General features: G+C 44.2%; 1 protein-coding gene across 1 annotated transcript in view; it reads left to right on the forward strand.

Moving 5' to 3' along the window:
• The first annotated feature begins 3,801 nt into the window (after positions 1 to 3,801).
• Positions 3,802 to 25,126, forward strand: part of TFAP2D (transcription factor AP-2 delta) — a 51,285-nt gene continuing 29,960 nt past the window's right edge. The window contains exons 1-4 of the mRNA XM_082346308.1: positions 3,802 to 4,417; positions 7,887 to 7,947; positions 17,611 to 17,776; positions 17,954 to 18,072. Coding sequence (XP_082202434.1) covers positions 3,869 to 4,417; positions 7,887 to 7,947; positions 17,611 to 17,776; positions 17,954 to 18,072 — 895 coding nt within the window. The 5' untranslated portion in view covers positions 3,802 to 3,868. The remainder of the gene's footprint in view (positions 4,418 to 7,886; positions 7,948 to 17,610; positions 17,777 to 17,953; positions 18,073 to 25,126) is intronic.

A 25,126-nucleotide genomic window follows, 5' to 3' on the forward strand; every position in this document is an offset into this window, starting at 1 on the left:
CAACCCCAGAGCAGATGGAAGGGAGCTGCTGACCAGTATGTGCATATGGCGCTGATGATTTCCCCAACTTCTCTTTCACGGACAAACAGCTTTTTTTCTTTTCCTTTTTTTTTTTTTTAAGTTGGGATGAGGGGAGAGGGAGCAGTTGGCCAAATGGGGTTTCCCTACAGTTTAGACGTTGGTGTGGGAAGCTGGGGCACTGGGATGGGAGGAGAGCTTTCCAAAGAAGCCACAGGCCCTGGCAAAGTAGACGCCTAAGCTAAAGGAGATGCTCTTCACCCTCCCCGTTTCATCTCCTTTAAATACAAGTTTTTTTCTCATCCAGCGTGATCTTTAGTTTCCTCTAATACCACGGGGGGTGGGGGGGGCGGTCAAGAAGCACAGTAAATGAAGCCTGGACGCCTTTTGTCTTGGTACCTAGAAGTCACTCGGGAAAACCGGGTGGGGTTAGGGAATGGAAGGGAGAGGTACGTCCGCCAGTTCTTCGGTGATGTCCAGAAGGATTCAGACGGCCGGGACAAATGGAGGTCATTCTGTGGATGTACTCAGCTCCAGGCCAGAGCTCATTACCGGGAGTACCGGAAGTGCGGGGGCTGCGTGTGGACCTTCGCCCCGACAGGGACAAACGCAGAGGCCGAACGCGCTGGGACAGCAGTCAGAGCAGGCGGCCAAGACGTCCTGAGCCTCCTGGTCATTCCCGAGGGAGAGGGTTTTGCGTCTGCTGCCTGGACCTAAGCCGGGGAAAGAAGGTCCCTTCGCCTTCAATGAAGATGTATCTGACAGTAGGGGAGTTGGGGGAGGGGTTTGCGGCTTGTCTGAGAAGGGGCCGTCCTTTCCCATTTGAGCTGGGATTTACTGGGAAACCAACAAGAGCCACCAGGAAAAGCGCGTCTGGCCGTTATCCCCCAGATAACCTGCGGGCCCTGCACATTCTTCTGGGGGGAGGTTTGTACCTCCGCAGGGGCGGGCGTTCCTGGGGTAAGGTCTTGGGGGCAGGCTCCGGCTGCCACGGACGCGTATTTTGTCTGTGGGTAGAATATAGAGGCCTCTCTCAGTCCTGCCAAACAAAAGATTCCACTGCAAGCATTTTGGGAGTCAGCCTCTCAGTGGCAATGGCCTTTATCCTACCCCTCCTACTTAAAAGATCAAGTTGGTCATTCTTCCTTTTCATCTTCGTTGGGCTGACTTCATTAGACCAAAATATGGAATTTCAAGAAGTTGGGAGGGGGGCACTTGCGCACCCTTAAAAGGGGAGCAAGTGTTGGCAGCTGATCTTTGCGCAGGACTGAAGCATCACGGATCTCCATTTCAGACAGTGCATTTCAATTCTTGTCGTGTGCCTTTGTCCATTTATATAAAGCAAAGAGCGCTGAGTGACAGCCCCAGTTAGCCTGCATGAGCAGATCCTAATAAACCCTCCCAAACCCCGACCTAAAAAAAAAGAAGAAGAAGAAAAAAAAAGCCACATGCCTGCCTGTTTGCCTGCGGCTTATTATTAAGACACCTTCTCAGCTTAAACACTTAAAAGCTAACCAAATGAAATGGCAATTAAGACGAAATTACCCCTTCTATCTCTGAGATGAGTCTGGGGCCAGCCGGTTCTTAGGAGGTAGGCAGGGTTGGTGAGCGGACTCAGCAGAGCCTCAGTATTGCGGGCCTGTAGCCACTGCTACCCGCTCTAGGCGCTAGACCACTTGATGCGGGAAGATGAATTTTGAATGAAGTAAAGCTCAAATACTGTTTGGAAGTCGAGAAATCCACCGAGGAGACAGAGATAAGTGTGCACTGCCTCCTCCATGCTCTCTCTTTGTAAAATATTACTTTCAAACATTTAAGGGTTTGGGGGGGTAATGGTATTCAAATACCTGGCGCCCCTGCTAAATGGTCCATACAACACCCCCCCCCACCGCCCCCCATTCAGCAGTTTTTTCGAAAAGGAAGTAGGAAAACACAAAAAGAGGGGGAAAATGGGTTGGGTTGAGGAGTGGAAGACAACATTTCACCTAAATGTAGAATCTTGTCACAAGTCTTTATTCTCTTATATTTTTCTTAAATATAGTGCCAGTTACACTATTTCTTTATGATGGAAACTTGGGACTGTCCATCATGGCTATTTGTTTTAAAGCTGCTGAAAGTGTAAGCTACTGCCAGGTGTTGCCTTTCAAAAAAGGGAAAAGAACCCAAATTCATGGAAATATGGAAAGAGGAGTATTGTTCCCACTTGGGCAAAAGGCAGATACCCCAAGTCTGGGTGAAACTGATTTGGGTGCTCGTTGGAAAAAGCAGCTTTCAGCATCCAGAGAGTGGAACCAATAGGCATGAACACTTACTTGTGTAAAAGGAAGCTTTCATTAATATATATTTCTATCTCTAATATACACACATCGGGGCTAGATCTTTATCTTCACAATAAAATGTGTGCAAATGCTCTCTGCAGAGACAAGTCCCCACCTCAGTCGGTATAGAAAAGCATGATAAAGGTTGGAAAAAATGGATAAAAATGTTGAAAGAACCTCCAGTTCCTTATTAGGCGAAGATACAATATTTATTCCTTGTCTCCTGGGATAAATCTCTTCTGCCCATTGTCCTCCCAGTTCTCAGTGCTGATGCTTAATTTTCAAAACTTCTATATTACCAAGGGACCTACGACATCAGCCAAAGAAATACTCAGCAAGTACAAAATCTGTTCCAGGGAGCTGCTTTTGTGCAGAGGGAAAATTTTGTTCCTACAGGTTTTTAAGTGGGTACGAGGCAAGGAGCTATCTGATCCGGGCAAAGCCATTGCAATTTAGATCTCTATCTATAGAACATTTTTTTTTCCTTTAAAAAAAAATTGGAAAATACAAGAAGTTTGGATTTTTTTTTTCCCGATTCTTTTTTTGGAGGGGGAAACTGCATCGTAAGCTTTCGGAGAAACCCAACATGTCAACTACCTTTCCGGGACTAGTCCACGATGCCGAGGTATTATTACTTTTTTTTTTTTTTGAGCGCGCGTGTGTGTGGCGGCGGCGGCGTGGCGGCGGCGGTGGCAGCTTCCCCTGTCTCTAATTTATATCGGACCGTTACGTTTAATTATAATCTGGCTTTCGGGGGAAGTTAAGGAAGGAAAAGGGAGAAAGTTCGTTATGACATCTGTCGCCAGGAAGGGCAACTCTCTGCCACGTTAAGAAACATTTGGCATAATGAGGGGGAAAAACATAATCCTAATAATAAAGAAAGGGAGGAGGGGGTGAGGAGAAAGAGATAGAGATGGGAAAAAAGATACTTGGAAACGCAAAGAGATTGATGGGGTGGGGAACACGCACCCCTTTTGGAATGGGCTTATTCTAGGAGACTAAAGCAGAAAGGGGGGGTCGGATTCCCTGCCCCAAATGGTTAAGAAAATGAGCAAGTTGGGCGATTTGCACAGACTGGATTTTTAAAAAAATATATAGATAAAGATTTTGGGCAGCTCTGGCAGAACATCCCAGCGTGGACAGCCGCGGCATCTAGTCGTTGGCAGCGGGCTGGAGTGTCGAGGCGCTGCGCGTCTGGACGCCCTCGGTCTGCTCCCCGCCGCCCCGGAGTCAGTGGCAAACCTGGCTCCCGGGGCCCGGCTCCCTGCGCAAGTTGGGCAGGGGCTGTGTGCGTGTGTGTGTGCGCGCGCGTGTGTGTGTGTGTCACCCGCACCTATATAGGGTGGGGGATGTTTTTTCCGAGCTCTCGACTGTGAGGACAAGGCCGCCCACCCCCAGTCCGCCTGCTCGCCCAGGCTCCCTGGCGAAGGCGCGCAGCCCGGCTGCGGCTCGGCACGAGCCCTGCGCGCCCGCGCCCCTCGGAGAGCCAGAGAAAGCTCCCGGCTCCGAGAGAGCCGCGCCTCGGTTGCAAAATGACAAACCTCAAGTTTTTCTGCTCTCCCTTTTCCCCCTCTTCCTTCCAGATACGTCACGACGGATCAAACAGCTACCGTTTGATGCAGCTCGGCTGTCTGGAGTCCGTAGCCAATTCCACTGTCGCCTATTCCTCCTCCTCCCCTCTAACTTACTCCACCACCGGCACCGAGTTTGCGTCCCCCTACTTCTCCACTAACCACCAGTACACCCCGCTCCACCACCAGTCCTTCCATTACGAGTTTCAGCACAGCCACCCGGCCGTCACTCCCGACGCCTACTCTCTGAACTCGCTCCACCACTCGCAGCAGTACTACCAGCAGATCCACCACGGGGAGCCCACCGACTTTATTAACCTGCACAATGCGCGGGCGCTCAAGTCGTCCTGCCTGGATGAACAGAGGCGGGAGCTGGGCTGCCTCGATGCCTACCGCCGCCACGACCTGTCTCTCATGAGCCATGGCTCTCAGTATGGAATGCACCCAGATCAAAGACTCCTGCCCGGGCCCAGCCTGGGGCTGGCCGCCGCGGGAGCCGACGACTTGCAGGTAAATAAGCATGCGGCGGATCTGCGCCCTCCCCTCCTCTCCCTCCCCCTCCCGCGCCGTTAATAATCCGACTGTAAGCCGTCTCCCCGCGCCACCACCTCTCTCTCTCTCTCTCTCTCACACACACACACGCACACGCACACACACACACCACTTAGGGAAAGTTATCAAAACAATTAAAGGAGGCGCGTGCCACTCTGTCCCTCTCATTGGAGCAGGCATTTCACCTGGACGCTCGGGAGTCCAGCTAGCTGCGGGCCCCCCCCACCACCACTTTCCCGGCGGTCTGCGCTGAGGTCTTTTGTGAATCCACGTTTCTGTCCCGGAGGCACGGGATGGGGGAGATCACGTAGGCTGGGGTTGAGCCAACTGGACTCAGAGTAAGACTCGATAAGTTGATGACCCATCGCACCCTCAGTCTCGGCGCTTTGCTGCGTCTACCCGCGTGTTCCAGGCATTTGTCCCAGACTGAGCTTGTGGGGCGCTTACTATGAATTGGGGGGGGCTGGTTTGTTCTCAGAACATTTGGGGGACCCTGAGCGCCAGCGAAAATTTCACCAAATATCCTAGATTGTTGTGGAGAGTGAAGAATCGCAAATGTAAGCCTCAAAAATTTACCCCAAAGAAAGGCTCTGCACAACGCACTTGGCCGGGGTGTGGGCTTGAGCCTGATTCCCGCTGCCTGAGGAGCACCCAATCCCGTCACCTGGCTGAACGATTCACAACTTTGTTTTTACTCTCCAGGCCATTAATTTTTACAAAAGATGCAACTCCTTAAAAAGAAGGAAAGGAAACAAGGGAAGAGAGGGAGGGGAGAGAAAATGAATAGGAAGGGAGGAAGAAAGGAGAAAAGGTAGGGAGGGAGAAAGTAATAAAGGGAGAAAGAGAGGAAGGAAGGAAGGAAGGAAAGAAGGAAGGAAGGAAGGGATTCAGATATGGTGAAGGCCATGACTCAATCAAATGATCTCTCCCACTTTCTCTCCTAATGTATTTTTGCACATTGTTTGCCAACAATAGAATATATGATTATGCAGACATACTGTCACAGCCACATTTCAAACAAATAAGTCCACACATGTCCCAAACAGAACCCAGAAGACACGAATTTGTGGATTCTTTTGGCTGAAAGTACAGCTCTGCCTGCGAGTCCACACGAAGCTGGCCACTTTCTCCAAGGTCCCCAAAATGAAAGGAGAGATACTGGAAGAGCACAAGTTGGAGACATAAGAGATCCCCCGTTGCGCACAGAAAATCTTTCCCCCTCACTTACCTCTGAGCAAGGGATTATTTTAAAATTAAAGTGAAAGCCCTTACAGTCCCAACAAAGAGCCCAAGCCACAAAATCGGTGTACGAGAAAAAAGATTTGGCTCCATAAACCTTGACTTTCTACATTTACATTCACAAAATGATTTTATACGCTCAGGGCATTTTTACATTTTTCACAAGGATCTCCTTATGTCTCAAGAGGAAAAAAATCTGCCATTCAATGCTTAGCTCAACTAAAACCTATTTACTCCTTTTAATAGCCACGTCTGCCGCTGATTTTTTTGTATCTGTACAAATTTTTTTTCTGTGCTAGGCACAAAGCCGGGCATTTTTCAAAAGAGGGGATTAGAACATTTGCAAGCACGAGACAAAGAGCGAATCCCATGCAAAAGAACACCGTAGTTTATCCAATTTTCGACTTAGTGCCATTCAACTGGTCATTTATGCAATGTCATCCGACCAAACAACATGTTTTACTTATGAGGGGGAAAAGTTTGTTAAGTGAAGAGACAAAGATTCATTTCCTCTAAGAAAATAAACATCTTAACGGTGCGCCAGAGACCGGGAGGGAAAGTGATTCACTTCCTTGGAGAACTTCCGGCCTCTACCTTTTCCATTTCAGATATTTTGAAAACTTTACTTTCGTCCTATGTCTTTTAACATTCTTAACCTCCTTTTTGCCATTTTTTGCTCATACTGAGGGAAAATTCATCATGAGAGAAACACTCCAAGACACTAGAAGAAATAGAGGAGAATGGTATATGATATATTTATGTATCTCTGTCTACAGAAGTGTGTATATACATTTTTGATATAGATATAGAAGCAAGTTGTAAGTCTGGCAAGTTATTTTCTTCCACTCCTCCTGGACTTAGTTGTCAGAATGAAAAAGAAAAAGAAAAAGAGTCATAGCTACTTTTAAAAAGAGAAATGGGGAGGGGGTGTGTGGGAGAAACCCGTCTCTCTCCTTTTATTTCTTCCTTTTTAAAACATTCATCAGCATATGCCTCATTTCAAATGCAACAAATGTAAATATACTTTTCCCTGCACAGAATTTTAAGTGAAAGTCCAATGGTTTGGAGGGCGGTCTAAGTCTGCCTAACAGATGCAAACAGTCTTGTGGCTTCAGTTCCATCTTTGAGTCCCCTAAAAAGATTTGCTATGGCCAACAAAGGAAACTGTCACACCTTTTCCCATCACCGCTTTAATTTATGCTCAGTCTCCAACTTTTTTTTTTTCATATTGATTTGATAATCACTTTAAGGCAGAACAGTTAAAATAAGAAAGAACTCGTGAGTAGGTTGAAAAGGGGGGTCTTACAGGCCTGCCTCAATATGGTGAAAATGGGGAAGCGAAAGGGAGCCAGGGCTGTAAAGGTTGTTTTGTAAAGTGGGTTTTTATTATGCACCGACTCTCTCCGCATTTACTTAACTCTTCACGGGCTGTTGGGTAGGTTAACACCCTTCAAGGCCTCTTTCAAGTCCAATACCTCGTTTGTTTGTAAAGGAAAATGAGCCTTTAACACATTTCGACTCAGAAAAAAGAAAGAAGACAGAGAGAGAGAAATTTTTCTTTTTCTTAATCAAAAATCAGCAGACCTTTTCCTCCTTCCCAGCTCAAATGATCCCTCAATCCATTAGGAGGCTGAAGATCTACAGTGAGTGACCCTGAAGGTGTTTCCTCCATAAGACACACTTTGGGTAGCATGATAGGATGCTGCTACATCTGGGGTAAAACAGAACCCTCCTAAGATATCTTGCATCCTGCACTTGAAATAGCTCCTATGAGGTCCCAAGAAACCCACAGTGCCAGACTTGACACTTCTGGTGTAATTTGCTCCGCACAGAAAGTGCCGTGGAAACTGTCTATATATATGCTATGTGCCTTGATGGGGACTCAAAGGGTTTCTCATTCTCTTATGCCAAGATAAAAGGCACTCCTGTGCTTTGAAGTGTAATATTGTATGGTGCTGTAAAATGCATACCTTAAAATTTATACAACTTTTAGATTGTGGTTTTTCTGGCACTTTTCCCCCTTAAAATTGTGTGTGCTACCAAACTTGCTTCAGCTCAATGGTTGCATTTAAATGTCTACTATGGGGTTATGGGGAGATGGGGTTCGGGGTGGGACAGGTTGAAAGACTTAACTAATGTATCTATTAGTATCTGTATGAGTGATTTTCTTTCTTTTTGTTTTATCAAGGGCTCTGTGGAAGCCCAGTGTGGGCTCGTTCTCAATGGCCAAGGTGGAGTGATAAGAAGAGGTAAGTAACAACATATTAAAACTAAACATTCTTCTCTCATCTGTTACTTTGTCTTGAAAGTCCAGTGATGCTTTTAAACATCAGAGCCCCATCTGATGATAAAGAAAACAATGACTCTTGGTCAATTACTCTTGTCCCACACAGGCATACCACATTAAAAAGCTTCCCTTCCTCCACTGAGGCTTGAACCAGCCCGTGTCCAAAAGACCGTGATAGAAGAGATTTGCTCTTCCTCAATGGAGCAGTGACAGAACTAAAGTTAGAGGCAAAAAAAAAAAAAAAAAGGGAAAAAATCCTTCTCACATTCCCTTTCCCCATCACCACATCCTCGAGCAGAATTTCTGATCTCTTTTAGCCCTAAATGTGCCAGCCACAGCCTGGGTGTTTGAGGTAATGGTGTTAGCTTGAGGCTTTGAAAGGTTAAATTCATTGGGCTTCAGGGAAGGCTAATGAAACACCAATACTGTAGCTGCCCTCATTTTTCTAAGTGTCCAGAACATTTCTTTCTTTAAGGGAGGGTGAGGGGAGGAGGTGGTGTTAACTGTACCGGATAAAGCTTTCTTGTTCCCATCTGTTGAGGGAAACATCTGAATCCAGAGTTACCCATGGAACTGGAAGGTGGGGGGAAGGCAAGCAAGAGTGGAGAGCTGTTGATTTTGGCTCAGACACTGATGGGGGGCTGCATCTCAAATATTCCATTTTGACAAAAGGTTTTGAACTATGACATTTTAAGGGCCTCAAGGCAGTGCCAATTTTGCTGGCTTCCCCACTTCACTGTACCCAGAGCCTCTGAAGCTTATTTTCCTAGCAAGCTGAGTAACCCGAGGAGCACACAAGGCAAGGCGGACCAGCTGTTATCCCAACTTCATACGAATTAATAAGATGTGGCCTATTCACTAGGACTAATTCCAGCTCCAGGGCCGCAGTTGTCTCTAGTAACCGAACCACTAAAAACTGAGTCACTTCTGATGGCACCAAATAAATGTCCTTCTGTCCCTCTCCATACCTTTCAAAGCTTGTTAAAAGACTCCAGTGCTTTTCCAAAGAAAGAAAGGCATCTATAGGAAGCAATGGATTATTTCATGGTTAAACTGCAGGTTTTACAACCCAGTGTCCAATGTGAAACTCCATTTAAATTGAGGTGGGAAGAAAGCAGAGTGTTTTCCTTTGGGAAACTGACTATCGTCAGAGTGGATATTTGGAACTTCCATTAAATGGGAAATGGCTATTTAAATCTGTTGTTTCACCCTATGGCGATTTGAAAATTATTATTTTTTAAACTGCTAGTGTTGTTCCACAGATATTTTTTTAAATGAGCCGTATTAAGCTTGTCAGCCAGGCCAATACTCAGCCATTTTGAAATGACATGAAATAGGCCCAGACTAGTGAAAATTGAAATAAAATATACATATTATTGGAGAGAGGGATTAAAATACACAATGAAAGAGGGACCAGGTGACGTGCTGATCTGGGTCCGTTGGGGTGGTCACACTAAAGGTGAGGCCAAGCACTCAGGGCGCGCGGAGATGTCCGTGGTGCTGAAGGACAGCGCCACTAATTAGAGCCCGGAGCCGCCTACTCCCAGAGCCCGGCTCGCGCTACTGCGTTTCTGCGTTCAGTTCCGCACTTGCTCCAACATCACCTTCTCAAAGGCTTGGCAATTACCTCCGATCGTACAATAGCTGGCAGGGGGTGAGAATTATTTGAGGCAGAGGCGGAGAGCTGGAAGGGAGGCGGCTGTGCAATCAGTTGAATTTTCGGAAAGAGATTTAGGGGATAGCCCTCACCACCCGCCCAAGAAAGGCCAACGCTCTCCAGTCACTACACGACGGGAACTGCGTTCCTATCCTCTCAGGGCCACGGAAATGGTCTTTCTTAGGTGACGTTTGATTGCTCTTGTAGAATTCGGTGTCATTCACCTAAAAATAGGAGCCGAATTTATTTTAAACCAAACATTGATCTTTTAGAAGAACAGCGTGGCTCCAAGGAGAGAGGGGAGGTAACTTGGGGTTTACGTCTGTATTGTTTGACTAGAGCCTAATCCTTCCCCCCTCCATGCAAAGGAATTCAGAATTTAGCTGCTGAGTTTTTTCCATCTCCACGTGTCTTAGAGAAAGGCCAATTAATTTAGTTGAGCCTCGGAGACCTGGGTGTGTGTCTCTGTGTGTCCGTTTACTCTGAAAGGATCAATGTTCATGGCAATTTGCAAATGGATAGCAAGGAAGTCTTGCATTAAAAGGTGATGTTTGTCCTGCCCCCTGCCCAGCTCCTTCATCTCAGGACTCCCCGTTTTTGAAGAAATGCTAAGGAAGTCCCTTCTCTCTATTGTCACTGGTAGCACACAGGATTCTAACATCAAGAGCTCGAGTCACCTTTGTTCATCAAAAATCGGGAGGGCTTTAACTCAGGCGCTCTGCTATGTCGCCATATTGTGCAATAGCTCAGATGGAAAAGTCTGTTTCTCTTCTAATCCATGCTTTACAGGTGACTCACCATAGGAAACATGATTTCTTGAAAAGCAAAACTTTTTGCCATTTTTCCTCTCCTGCTGAGCTCTCGGATGAACTTACATTTCTAATGATTTCCAGAATTTACTGTGGGAGGAAAAACATAGATTTCACTTCTCAAGACCCCTGGATGCTCTTTTAGAAAAAAAGACAGTGCCCTAAATGCCCTACACGAATTCACCAGGGAGAGGCTGTCCTGTTTGCAGTGTGGTATGTGTGCTTGTCGGGGGGAGGTGTGTGTCTCAGTTCTTTAAATTTGGCCACTTCTGTTTGCAAAGAACAAAATACCATTTCCCTGACTCACTCTGGTAAGTGGCAGTTACACTGTTTTTGCCTATAATGAAGCCCTATAGCCAAAGAACGCGGAAGAGGGGCAGCGGCGAGGTAATTACCACCTAGATAAAATATTTGCCACCGCGTCGGAGGTGCAGCTCCCCGAGCGCTCACTCTCGGTTAATGGTGTGCGCGATTTTGCCCGCAGCTCCGCCACTCCAACCATCAGAACCAATAATCTTTACTTTACCCTGTGCTCGCGTATCGATAGCTTCTCTCGCCTCCGGCACTGGCTTTGATATGTTAATATTTCTGAGTAGCAAATTCTGCAGAGATCATATTAATGTTGTACGTACAGAGTGGAGCTTTGCCTTCGTTGAATATTCAGATACTGGGTTTCAAAAGGCATCTCTTGAAGAAATGAGGCTTCTATTTACAGGAGTCGTCTGTGTTTTTAATCATTAAAAAAAAAAAAAAAAGAAGGAGAAGAAGAAGAAAAAGAAAGGAAAACCCACTCTTCTTTCCCCCTTGAATCTTCTGAGGCTCCCTTATGGCCCCTTCCCCTTTGTCAGATGCTCGTCCCTTTCATTTCTCGCTCTGAGAATTTAACAGTAGGAGAACAATGTTGATGACGACGATGATGATGATGAAACTAATAATGAGAGGATCCAGGTTGGAAATGCAGGAGTAGGGGTTCAGTTGGCCCATGGCTTTCAGAAGAGGCTGGAGATGAGATGAGAAGACCCAGCTTTTTCATATTTGGGTGGAAAGTGACATTTTGGCCCTGGTCTTTTTTTGTGAGATCGGGATGGCAAACTCAAAAAAAAAAGGAAGAAAAAAAAGAAAAAAGTGAAGAGGGGAAGCGCCCTTGTTTCGCTTTGTGATCACTCTGCCTTGCAGCCCCAGGCTAATTTCAGAAGCTTAAATACCGCCATAGCCTCTGGGCCACGCGGAGAGGGAGCGGACCCGGCCACGGGCAGGCAGGAGCGCTTACTGGATTGCCCGTGGCTACACAAAATACAAACTACTTTGAATCAAAACATTTTGGGGGAATTAATATGATCTGAACTCTGCACGTTTTAAGACAGCTGGAGTGCGTCAGATCGCTTAGAGGTGACTGGCACGCCAGCGGAGGCATTTACGCTGCGGTGCAAACACTGTCAGATCTGATTTAATTTCAAAAAAAAAAAAAAAAAAGAATGCTTCCGTGAAAGGTGGCTTACCATCAGTCTCCCAGTCTTCCATTAACCGGGTGGATGGACCCGACCACTCTTCCCGTCTGCAGCCTTCACGGCTGCCCACAGGCGGCTTGAGCAGAAGCATGAGATTTCCTTTGTTTTTTCGGGTTTCGCGAGGGCCCTGGGCTTTGGAACTGGAGTTAGAGAGAGACTTTGACTCTTTCAGCAGCTCCTGGAAGGAGTAAGATTAAAGGGGTGGGGGGGGGAGGAGGGGTGAGAAGCCCTGTTCCTCTTCTTTTGTCAGAGCCCCTGGAATCTCTTTTTACTCAAATCACCAAAACTCATCTCTGTGGCTCATCCACTGTGAAAATATTGTCAGAAATACACCTGGGGCTTCGCCTGCCGTCTTAGTCCCCAAACACAGATACTGCAGATGCAGAATTCAGTCTCCTTTATATGAAGTATAAAATGCATGTACCAAAGGATCTAGAGGCATGGTTTGTTGGAAATCTATTTTAGGGGGAGGGGGAGCTACTTTTCCATAGCCTACTGCTGTCTCTCTAATTTCTTTATTGCTTTGAACATCACCAAAAGCCAAATAACTCTCTGCACACACGTTACACACCCACCACTACCTTAAACCAGTAGGTCTCTCTGTGCAGACCTCCCTTTCTTTTGTTCTGCGTGGAATCTCAACCTGGATAAGCGCATTCAGACTTGGTAACCCAGTAATACCTGTAACGACATATCCTTCCCCCAAACAGTGCAACTAGCTGCGGATACGGCATCCGAGGCCTATTTGATTGCAGTTAGGCCCCTTATCCCTTTACTGTTTGATTACAATTAACATCTGCTTTGCGTGGAGGGAGGGGATTACGTGGGGCGAGGCGGGGGGGTGGGTGGTAATTGGGACTGAGAAGGGCGAGAGGCTAGAGAGAAAGCAGCCGAGAATGCTCCTACCCCACCCCATTTAAACGCGCACCTCACAGAAATGCAGCCGCAGAACAAACAGGGACAGGAAATCCCTGTAATCACTTACACATTTTTTAATGTGTCAAAAAAACGAGCGATGACTGGAGATGAAGAAGGGGAGAAAAAAAAAAATCCCTGCCATTTGTATTTCTTTCATTTGAATTGTAAACATCTGTTTGGCTGTAAGGCGAACAGAACATTTATTTTGCTCTCCAGACTTGGTCTAATTATGTCAACACCGAGGCGGCGGCGAGTGGGGCGGCGCTGCGGCTTTGGAGAGGCTGCGCGCACGGGCCCGCGCCCGGAAGCCCGCCGGGAAGTATTGATCGCACCTGCGGAGCGCGCGGGGCCTCTAGCCGTCCTCAGCTCTGCTCCGAGGCGGGAAGGCACCCAGAGGGGAAGAGTAGCTTAGAGGCAGCTTTAGGGGTTCCAGGGGAGCCGCAGTTCCTGGGAGAGGGCCCGGACTCTTTCCTCTGCCCTAATTGCCTGGAAGGAGAAGAGGAAAAGCGGACCCAGGTATAGGCGCCTGGCTTTCCGATTCCGTAGCTGCGCAAAAAGTGGGCGGGTCTCGTCGCGCTCCGTAGCTTGCGCCCAGCGCCGCGGCAGTTGCTCGACACAATGGTAGGGTTGAGTGGCCTTAACTCGGGTTACCGAGCACGCGTGCGTCCGTTTTCCGTTGTACCTCCTCACAATAAATAAGGGAAATAAATGGAGCAGGTGTGAGCGTCCCCATTTTTGAGATGGGCAGACTGAGGCCCAGAACTACTCGCCTAAGGTCGCATGGGTCACTAGTTGGCCAACCTTTTACCTCTTTCCCTCCCCCACATCGTCCCCAGCACGCCAAGGAGGGTGCAGCCCCATCCCCGTGCTTTTTTGGCCTCACGGGATCTGACAAAGTCTGGCCGCTGGAGGATCTGCATCTCTGTATTTTGTGCTGGTTTTGTTCCCCACACAGGCTTTGGTTGACTTTTCACTGTAATTGTGGCAAAGTTATCCCTTTTATGATAGCCACGTCCTAACAAGTGACCTTGAGTAGATGATTTCTTATGCTGTTACTATAGCTACCCATCTGAGTTTGCAGCATCACTGGAAGTAGGAAACTCTATCTCCAAATGTCGATTTTTAAAATAGTAAATCCCATGGAAGTATTGCGTCTGTGCACTACGAATGGAAAAGGGATGTACTCTAGAGAAGTTCGGCATGAGGACCCTAGCTATGGCATCAGAGACACCCCTAACTGGAGTGCTGGGTCTAGAAGGAATATTGCATGATTTCAATAAGAGCTGACATGCAACACAGGCACCAAGAGGAACTTCAGCTAGTGACACTGGGGAAGAACACTCTAAATGGCTTGACGCAGGTGACGCTTTCATTGACTTTCCTTCTTTGAAATCTCATCATTGCCATCTGTAGTCTGGAGCCCCTTAGAGATGTCCCACCTTCATTCCAAATGCAAAACTCTGGTTATGTTGACCTATTACTCTTTTCTTTCTCCTTACAAAATAAACCACTGGGAAGAAAGATATCAGGTTCCCCACATGCTGCTGTAAACTCTACAAGTTGCCAAATCTTTAACCAGGACAAGAGAGTTCCCCAAGGCTGCAGCAATGCCAAGTATCAAAGTAACAGAAATTCCCTTTAAAGATGCTGTGACATCATAAAAAATAAAAGACTCTAGAGTTGACGGCTAATCCTGAATACAAAATAAATCCTCCAGGCAATTTGTGTGTGCATAAAGCATATTCTTAATATGCAGCCTGTGTGACTTACCTAATAAATGCTTATTTGAGCATAAGCCAGAAGGCTAACCTGGATGCAGGAGAGAAGACCCAGGGCCCAGAGAGCCCTTGGCTAGCTGGCAGACTCAGTGACTTCCCTGAGAGCAGCTGGCTTTCAGCACAGGGAGTTCACTTTGCCCAAAGCGGGCAGTTTTCCAGTTGGAGAAACCCCAATATAACTCCTTCTTTTACAAAAATTATAATCTGCTGCAACTCCCTAAATTTGATTTTTAACCTACCGCAGATTAACAAAGATAGGAAAGTTCTAAAATTGTGCCCTTTCCTTTCCTGGAAAACAACACATACACTCATAATAAACTTGAGACCGGTTGGGTGAGTTTCTTGTGTTCTCCATTGTATACAGGCTAGCATGCAAGAGAGGAAGATTTATGTAAGAATATAAATTTGCTGATGATTCATAGTGACCGTGGTTGAAAGCCCATTTTCAGGAGAAAATGTGTGAATTTTGAGTAAAAACATTATTATTTATTTCCTTTCTTTTTTTTTTTTTTTTTTTTTGGCCCGTGCGTGTGGCTTGTGGGAACTTAGTTCCCTGACCAGGAGTTGAAGCCGGGCCCCCAGCAGTGGATGCTCAGAGTCCTAACCACTGGACCACCAGGGAACTCCCTTATTTTCTTAATATTTTTGCTTCAGATGACCTCACTATTGCCTAAGTCCTAAAGCTAACAGGGTTATGATTCTTACAACATGACAATAAAACCCAGATTCACTGATATCTAGCTTACTTTCCTGTTCATCTCCACTTTTGACAGGTCACTTGAGTTTACTTTTAAAATACATTTTGCATCTAGAGGTAGAAAGTGAGAGTATCAGTGAAAGTATAGTGGTAGTTTCTAGACCAGAAATCTGCAGAAATTATTATTATTTTTATTATTATTTGTTTTAAAATTCTCTCTGAGAATGTGAGGTGGGGAAGCACAGTTGAATTTGTTTTTCCAGCTCCTGAGGCAGGCATTTGTATGTTTTTTCACTATGTTGGCCACAAGTTTAACTGCCAAGAAGATTTCAATTCGATCATTGAGACTATGACCTTTCAGGCTTCAAACTGAGGGCAGGTTTCCAGACACTTGCATTGGGAGTTCAGCCAAGTGTACAGGACTCGTCTTCCAGTCTGTAGAGAGCTGGCTGCTTGGATCCTGTCCTGTGTTTTGGGGTAGGGGGCATTCAGGGTGATCTCCAGCCTCAGAACGCTTAGGGAGAAAGACCCGGGTCCTAGCACTTTCAGGGGAATCTTGGATAACTGTAGGACAGCAGGAGGAATTCCAGAAAGCACAGGGGTAGAAACACTTTAAGAGTGGGGCAAAGTTAGCCTGTTCTCTGCACCCAGGTCCAGGGCCCCTTTGCCCTTTTAAACATCCTCCCAGATTCCTTAGCCCTCGTGCCTAGAAAACACACCTGAATCTGAATGCCACAGACCTGATCGACATAACACTCCATCTGAGCTGCTTAGTCAAGGAAGGGAAGGCAGGTGGTGAGTTCTAGACCAGTGCTTCTCAAAACGTAATGAGCACATGAATCACCCGAGGGACTCGTTCAAATGCAGATTCTGACTCAGAAGTTCTGCGGTTGGGCCTGAGAGTCTGCATTTCTAACAAGCTGCCAAGGAGATGCCAATGCTGCCAGTTGAGAACTACCCTTTGAGTAAAAATATTGGACAACTCTCTCCTGACCATTTTTCTTCCTCCACCTACCTTTTTCTCATTTCCCTCATAGAACTTGACCGTTTTCTGGAGATGGGTCTTAAGATTACCCATAACTGAAGAAATACAATGTATGCTCAGAAAAGCAACCTTTGAATTTGAACTTGCCACTGAACCTCCAAAGCTCTGCCCTCAGACTGTTCAGTGCACAAGGAGGAGCCTTGGATCCTGAGGCTGTACAGCCACTGTATTAGCAGCGTGGACACTGGCTCAGGATTTTTGCGTTAAGGGAGGATCCGGCAGTAGGAAACTCTCCCCACTGATGATCGCTTTGGGTCCTCAAGTCTACTTCAGCTGCCTGAGGTTAGGGGATGTTCTCTGTTATTCCTGGAGGAGAGAGAAGCTCCAGGAGGCTTTCTGGACCTTGGAAACAGAAGGCTTCTGCTCCAGGAGCCCCAGCAGGGCGAAATTGCTTTAGTGATTTTGCTAACAGCAGTTAACTTTGCTTTGTTCTCTACTAGTAATAACGATAATAACAAATACAATAATATTATTGGCCATTAACATTTAATGTGTTACTGTTACTATGTTCTAAGTCTGATGCTGTGTTTGATTGTGTGTGTTGATCCTGACGGCTGACATATGTAGAGAAATTTGACCAATTATCCACTCACATGGGTTGGGAGTTTCTGGCAATGGGCACATGATTTTTAGTGGTACCTGGGGATTGAATGACTCTGGTGCCTATAGTTGTTAGATGGACGAGGGGAGAGAGATGGCACTTCTCAAACATTTTAGAAAAGAGCTTCAAAACTTTTGTCTATATAGTAAGTCATGGATTAAAAAAAATCTATCCATTTTGTATATGCGTGCACATACAGACACCCACACACACACAGAGCCATGGATATATAATACCTACCATTTGTGGGTTAACTGGTAGAGTTTGAGGTATTTACCTAATTGAAGTGTTTCTTGATGTGGATGATGTCAAAATTAACTTTGGTGGGCCAGCCAACACTGCATAGGATGCTAATTTTGGCTAAAATATTTTAATTTTTATACCCTCACAAATATTTTCTGTGTGATATTTGAAAGACAAACCTTGAGTGTTATTTGAAAGGACATCTTCAGAGCAGCTTTCTGAGATGATCCAGGTGATATATGTACAGGAAAATTGTGCCATGTGTTTCCAAATCCTATGTAGTGCAGTGACAGTAAATTTATCTCATGTGTTTTATGTTGTTATCTGCTCACACAGTCACTAATATATAATATACTTTTCCCTCCAAAGGTGGCACCTGTGTGGTCAACCCCACAGACTTGTTTTGCTCTGTCCCCGGTCGTTTGTCCCTTCTCAGTTCTACTTCCAAATACAAGGTGACCATTGCTGAGGTGAAGAGACGCCTCTCACCACCTGAATGCCTCAACGCTTCACTCTTGGGAGGCATTTTGAGAAGGTAAGAAAAAGGTGTTTTCTGGCACTGTGGTCTTCTAACTGTACTGGTACCACGCTCCTCAACCCTCAGCCCTTACGTTTCCTGTCCCATGTTGAATACCCCATGTGGTCAAGTCTTCTCATCATTTTACTCCGAATGTCAACTTTCAAAACCTAGCTTTTGTTTGTTTTCGGACAGAGCAAAATCCAAGAATGGGGGTCGCTGCCTGAGGGAGAAACTGGATAGGCTTGGCCTGAACTTGCCAGCCGGAAGACGGAAAGCAGCCAACGTCACCCTCCTGACTTCCTTAGTTGAAGGTATGACTTTTTAGCTCCGCAAGGTAATGATGGAAGGTTAGCAATTCTTTGAAATTCAGGTTTGTTTGATTATGCTGTTTCATTTTTGTCTATACTGTTAAGATAGTTACACGTGAATTTCCCAACTAATCATGATAATGATGATTAAATTAGACTTAATATAAGGCTTAGGTATTGATTCATAAACTATCATCCGATTTACTCATCTTGGCAGTAATAGGAAAGAAGATAACAATAGAAGATTTAGGTACTTAGACAAGTATTCCCCACATAGCAGCAACAACAAAACTCTGCAATTGCCATTTTTATTATTGTTTATTTTAGCGTTCAGATAAATCTGGTTTAACTCATTGTTATTCAGTGCAACATGATCTACAGGATAATAATAATCCTTTATAGAGAGTTCACAGGAGTCAAGGCATGGCACCAAGCCTGAGAGCACATTGTATTAATCCGATAGACATCTCTTAAAGTACAGTGGAGTTCCACGGCTTTATGTGTGGGTAAGCTGACTCACAGAAAGGTTAAGGTTAGCCAGTGGGGTAGACGCAGACGTGGAAGCATACTCCCAGAAGTTTGTTTTTTTTTTCCCAATTTACCTTTTCCCTTGTGGTTCTTCTGTAAGAACTAAACTTTACATATTCTCATTCAATCTTCTAAGAAGAGGTATTATTGGAGACCTTTTAAACTTTGTGGAGGAGCTTTTGAATTCAAAGGAGAGTTCTTCCATAACCTAGAATGCTATTGTTTTAAATATGAACGAAGAAGCCTTTTTGCCAAGCCTTACCTGAACACACCTATGACACTTTTCTTGCACTGGTTTCCCACTTGACCATAAGACACTGTAGGAAGTAAAAGGTAAGTGAAACATACAAACAAACATCTTGCCTTTTTCCAGATTATCAACACACACTATTTACTGAACAACTCTGTGAAGTAGTGTGTTCTTGACCTTGGTCTTGGCAAAATTGCTTTGGTGATTTTGGTATTTTTTTTTTAAACTTTATTTATTTAGGCTGCACCAGGTCTTAGTTGTGACACATGGGATCTTTAGTTGCAGCATGTATGTGGGACCTAGTTCCCTGACCAGGGATCAAACCCGGGCCCTCTGCATTGGGAGCACGGAGTCTTACCCACTGGGCCACCAGGGAAGTCCCTGATTTTGCTATTAACAGTTATCTTTGCTTTACTCCCTAATTGTAATAATGATAACAACCACAATAATATTATTGGTCATGAACACTTAATAAGTGTTAACTGTTACTATGTTATATGTCTTGTGCTGTTTGCCTGTGTGTGCTAATACTAAGAGCTGGCATATGGTAAAGGGAGTTGACCCATAATCCATCCATGGGGGTTGGGCGTACTAAAAGAAGAGCAAAGTAGAAAAAAATGACTAATGGATTGATCCTAAAGAGAGACAGATTCCTGCTTAATTTAAGTGAAAACATCATGAAAATTATAGCTATCTAACAAAAGAACAAGATATGTTCAAAATATAAGAGTGGATTCAAGAATCATATGAATCGTAGAACATGATTTGTTCTCAAACCCAATTCCACAGTAAAATCATGGTCCTGGGCCCCATTCCCAAACCACTTGAAATGCAATCTCCGGGGGTATGGCGCAGGTATCTACATTTTTAAAAACACCCCCTGATGTATAATGAGGTTTAGGGATCATTGACTTAAATGTTCCTTGAGATACTTTTCATGTAACTGGTGTGAAAAGTAAAGGCCCTAAGAGAGACCTTTATCCAAGGTGTCTGTGAATGTCCGTCCAGTAAAACCTGAAGAACCCTAAAAGGGTATATTCAAAATTCTTCTTATTGATTTTTATGTTAGCCCAAAACACCAGAGCACCCTGTGTGGGAATCATTGACGGATGCTAAGAGAAAGGATACAGGTTAAAACGTGAAATCCCAGGACAATCTCGTGGTCTTGCCATCTACTCTTCCAGCAAAACTCTCCTATCACAAAGGTGCTTGGCTTGTGTTCACCTCTGCTCACAGACGTGTCACTTCAGCCTTGGCTGATGGAACTTAAGATTTTATCCTTCTCAGATACATCCCACTTTAACTGGATGCTTTTGAAATCCCCCAAATATTCATGGTGTAGAGAAATAAATATTTTATGGTCGAATTCCAGGCATTCTGATAGAACTGAGGAAATGAGATTTAGGGGCAAAGGGACCTTTTGTATTCCTCAACTCCCCGCATGTTACATTATGACCCTCAGATGTGTGCATTCTCTCTCTGTCTCACACACTTAAGTTTCACTACTATGTACTATGTTCTATGGTATTTTTATTCTATTCCATATTTTTGTATTCTTTTAAAATGCTGATTGTAAACCCACTACTTTTAAATGCTGAATGTAAGCCCACTAAATTTATTTCAAGACTCACTGTTGAGTCATGGGTCATGACCCACGGTTTAAAAAACTACAAGTGGTTTTAGGACAAGAGGAGAACCTAATATTTTGTGACCTTCATCCTCTTTGTGCTAACATGGATTTGATTCAGTTATTTCAAGTTTGTTTTGCTTATACCATTTTAGCTGGTAAATTAAAACTTTACCATGGTTACTGGTTGGTATTCATAGACCTTGGATTGACCATGTCTTTGGTAATATTTTTGCCCCTCAATCAAACATTTTTGTGGGAGCCAGTGACGTTTTAGATTAATTTTTTCCAGAAATTCTAAAATGAGATTTCTAACTGTCAAAAATGGTCGATCAGCTTTCTTATAAACCTAAGGTTCTGTAGGAAAGAATACTAATTTTTTTCATCATTTAGAAAATTTTTATCTTCCTGATGGCCCAAGACATTGCTGGGGTTCAGTCCAGCAATGGTTCAGTCCTTCCCCATTTTGGTACAGCACTTGAGAACAAGATACTTCTGATTGGCTTTATTCCTCATTGACCACACTTAGAAATACAGCTCCTTAAGGTCACCCTTCTGCGACTTTTTAGTACTTGTCTCTGCCACTTTCTGGGGATGCTTGGAATACAGCCTTGCCATTGATGCTATTTTGATAAAAATCCCAAAGAAAGAGTAGTGTATGGGGACGCTGCTAGACTCTCCATGCAGACATGATTTACCCTTTGTCAAGATTCAATCAGTGAACAGTAAGGTACCTTATAACAGGGATTGAAATTAGCAAATGAAGGTACGGTTTTCAAAAACTACCCTTGTCACTAACCTAACAGTGGTTTCATCATGATATTCCTAGGTTTCCACGTTTGCCTTGGGTTTTCAATCATTTTGTTTTTAATTATTTTATAATCATTTCCTCCTGTATTTCTTTTAAATAGAGTCACTCTACTAATAGTGCCATTCTAGCATCATTGTCAAATCAACATATTAGAGTCATTATTTTAGGGACTATTTTAAGAATTTATGAGAGGGCTATTTCATGCAAATTTATAATATTTAAATTATTCACAACATTTCTGTTACAAATAGCGTTGCACCTAATAACCAGTGGGATGAAGAACTCAAGACTGACTAACTTTTTTCACCAGATAAAGTTGTTTGAAAAGTGAACATTTTAGTAAGGCACATACTTAGAGTGGGGATTTTTTTTTTGGTCCACATAGCACAGATATATTTGACCTACAATGAGATATGAGTATTTGAATTCAGAGTCCACTGAATGTAATACTAGATCATATTCCTTTTTGACCCATATGTCTTCATTTAATGGGGTTTAAATATATAACTAATGGTTGGTACAACTTCTTGTACCCACTTTATCATAAGCCTGGAGTTCTTTTTATTTTCCCTTGTTAATCACATTGCCATGACTTCTCCTTTGTCCACTCTGGTATCTATAACATTAGAGAGTTGTCATTTTCTGGAAAATTTAGTAGATTAGAATTGCTTAACCTGATTCATTGATCTTCCTGAGATCTTGGGATAATCCCAGACTCTTCCAGAGTGGGAGAAATTCTATATCTGGAAAACATTCAAAGAGTTTGGCCAATATTATTGTTCTAGTTCTAATACTCTTGCTATATATTTATTATTTATGAATCACCAATTAGCTGCTTCCTCTATATTTTATTCCAGAACAATCTTTGCAGCGTTGGTGGTTGTTAAAACAAGTATAAGGAGTCAATTATGGCAGGAATGAGGAGTCATTCCTGTCTATCACTCCCACCTCACTTGAGGTTTTCCAAGATGGCCAAAGTTACAGAGCGTTGCTGGAGGGAAGTTTTGTTCACTTGAGTGGGGTGCTTTCCTGGGACAGTTCTGCTCAATTTGCAAAAGCTCATATAGCATTCTCAGGCAACACCAGGAGTTCCAAAAGCATAGTTAAGTCCTTAAACATAAATGCCTTGGCTTTCAGTTTGTCATGACCAGATATCAAATTCTGTTTATATATATATTTAAAAAACAGTATGGGACAGTGAAGGGTATAAATATGCATCAGCAAAAGAAAGGGGACCATTTACAAATATTGTGTGTGATATCTATTCACTCTTTTCAAATCTAAACCTTTTGTCCCTTTTGCCTCCTTCTTTAGTTTTCCCTCCCTCCTTCCTTCCTTCCCTCCTTTCTTGCCTCCCTCCCACCCTCCCTTCTTCCTTCCTTCCTTCCTTCCTTCCTTTCTTTCTTTCTTTCTTTCTTTCTTTCTTTCTTTCTTTCTTTCTTTCTTTCTTTCTTTCTTTCTTTCCTTCCTTCCTTCCTTCCTTCTTTCTTTCCTTTCTTTTTAAAGTAAGCTCCCAGCCCCTGTCCTGCACATCTCACCTCATCCCTTGGCCTAGTACCTCCACCTCTGCCCCCAGTAATAACACTTCTGACATTTGGCTGACTTTGGGCAGGTTGCTTAACCTGACTGAGCTTCATTTTCCTAATTTACAGATAAGGATCACACTATCTGTGATGTTTAGGGTAATGCTAGCTGTTATAACAGTTAATTTCCAAATTTTCAGTGGCTTAACACAATAGAAGCTTATTTCTCACTCTTCACAGATGACATGGGTGTTCCTCCCCCGGGCCCTTCCTTCCTCTTAGTCTCATTCAGGGACCAGAGTGCTTCCGCCTCTAGCCATGCCCTCCTCTAGGTCCTGGGAGCCCTATGCATTCAGTTCACAATAAAGAAAGACACGATGGTGAAAGGACACAGCTTCCAACCCACTTGGCCAGGAATTGGCCCACGTTGCTACCATCTACATTCCATGACAACTAGTCCCATGGCTATGCCTAATTCCAGAAGCATTAGATATACCAGAAAATGTAGTGTCTAGCTGGGCAGAATCTTCTCAGCAACAACTCTATAGTATAAAAGAAAGGACAAATCTTGGATGGTCCAGCTCCCATTTCTGCCACATCTGCCTTGTGTGTCTTTTGTAGAATTAAATACATTCGCTACATTAAATACTTGACACCATGGGGCAAAGAGGCACTTAATAAAAATTAGAACCTGTTCTCTTGTCTCTTTCTCCCTAAACAATAGTGTTACTTAATAGCAGAATTTACTCAGGATCATAAAACTTTAACCCTGGAGGGAAACGGAAGATTGAGTAGTCTAAGGCAGTGGGACATAGCACACATGGTTAAAGAGTGTGCTTCTGGAGCCAAATAACCTTGTTTGAACCCACTTCTACCACTTACTAGCTGTGTGCTATAGGGAAAGACTCACAACCTCTCTGTTTATCAGTGTCCTTACCTATAAAGGGGTGTTAATAATAGTACCCTCCTCATAAGGTTGTTGTCGGAGTGAAATCAGAATGTTTGTAAAGCAGTTCATAGGGTGCCCGGCAAAAAGTTGGTGTCAATAACTTTTAGTTATCTTTATTCTTAGATGAGAAAACTAAGGCACAGTGAGATTAACCATTTTGCACAGGATCATGGGAGCAGCAGGGAGGAGAACCCAGGTCTTCTGGTTTGCGGCATCACCATGTGTTTTCCACTCGGATTTATGTTAGTGGCGTGGATTCTGAACAGTTGCATTGCTGAACTACTTCTGAATTTGACTATATATTTATAGTTAGAGTTACAACCGTTATAACGATATAACTAAGGAATAGAAAGAAGTTATCCGTTCCTGAGCCTGTTTTTCACCATGGATTGGACATCCGTGCTGCTAGGAATCCTGGGCAAGCTTGTTGGGCTTTTTTGCATCCAATAGTACAAGCTGTTTTTAACATCCTGATGCACCATCTGCTGCCACTTAATCCCCCAAAGTTAGGATGACATTAAATCTTGGTTCTTTCTGTTTTTCTGGAATAATTATCAATAGTGTCTCTTGTACTTTCAAAAGGGTGCCCATCTAGTTAGTTAGTTAGTTAGGAGACTATCCTACAAAACCTTTTCCTTCCACTTCAGCCAAATCAACCTAAGGTAGGAGACAGGAATGCAATCACTTGGTGCTATTTCCCCTTTGTCTTTAATCCTGAGCCTATATGATTGCATTTCCAAGAAACCAGGGAAAAGAACGATCAACTTGACAATGAACGCTTTCCTATAAACGAGATATTAGGGAGCAAGTTTTCTTCGTACGATTAGTCCATGGCTTTTTTTTTTTTTATAAATTTTTTTTCAGCTTTATTTATTTATTTACTTTTAAAATTTTATTTATTTATTTATTTATGGCTGTGTTGGGTCTTTGTTTCTGTGCGAGGGCTTTCTCCAGTTGTGGCAAGTGGGGGCCACTCTTCATCGCAGTGCGCGGGCCTCTCACTATCGCGGCCTCTCTTGTTGCAGAGCACAGGCTCCAGACGCGCAGGCTCAGTAATTGTGGCTCACGGGCCCAGCTGCTCCGCGGCATGTGGGATCTTCCCAGACCAGGGCTCGAACCCGTGTCCCCTGCATTGGCAGGCGGACTCTCAACCACTGCGCCACCAGGGAAGCCCTAGTCCATGGCTTTTTAATTTAGGAAGAGGTATTGTTCACTACTTGAGGCTTGTAGGATTCAAACACCAAAATCCTTTTGCCAAGTATCAGTGATAATACACGCACAGGGCACACTCAGCATTATTTGCTCTTCTCACGGAATTTAGGACAAAGGTGCTATTCCCCTTGTCTTCACACAGGTACCAGAGTGGGTT

The sequence above is a fragment of the Balaenoptera borealis genome (assembly GCF_965194805.1).
Source record: "Balaenoptera borealis genome assembly, chromosome: 12".
Lineage (NCBI taxonomy): Eukaryota > Metazoa > Chordata > Mammalia > Artiodactyla > Balaenopteridae > Balaenoptera > Balaenoptera borealis.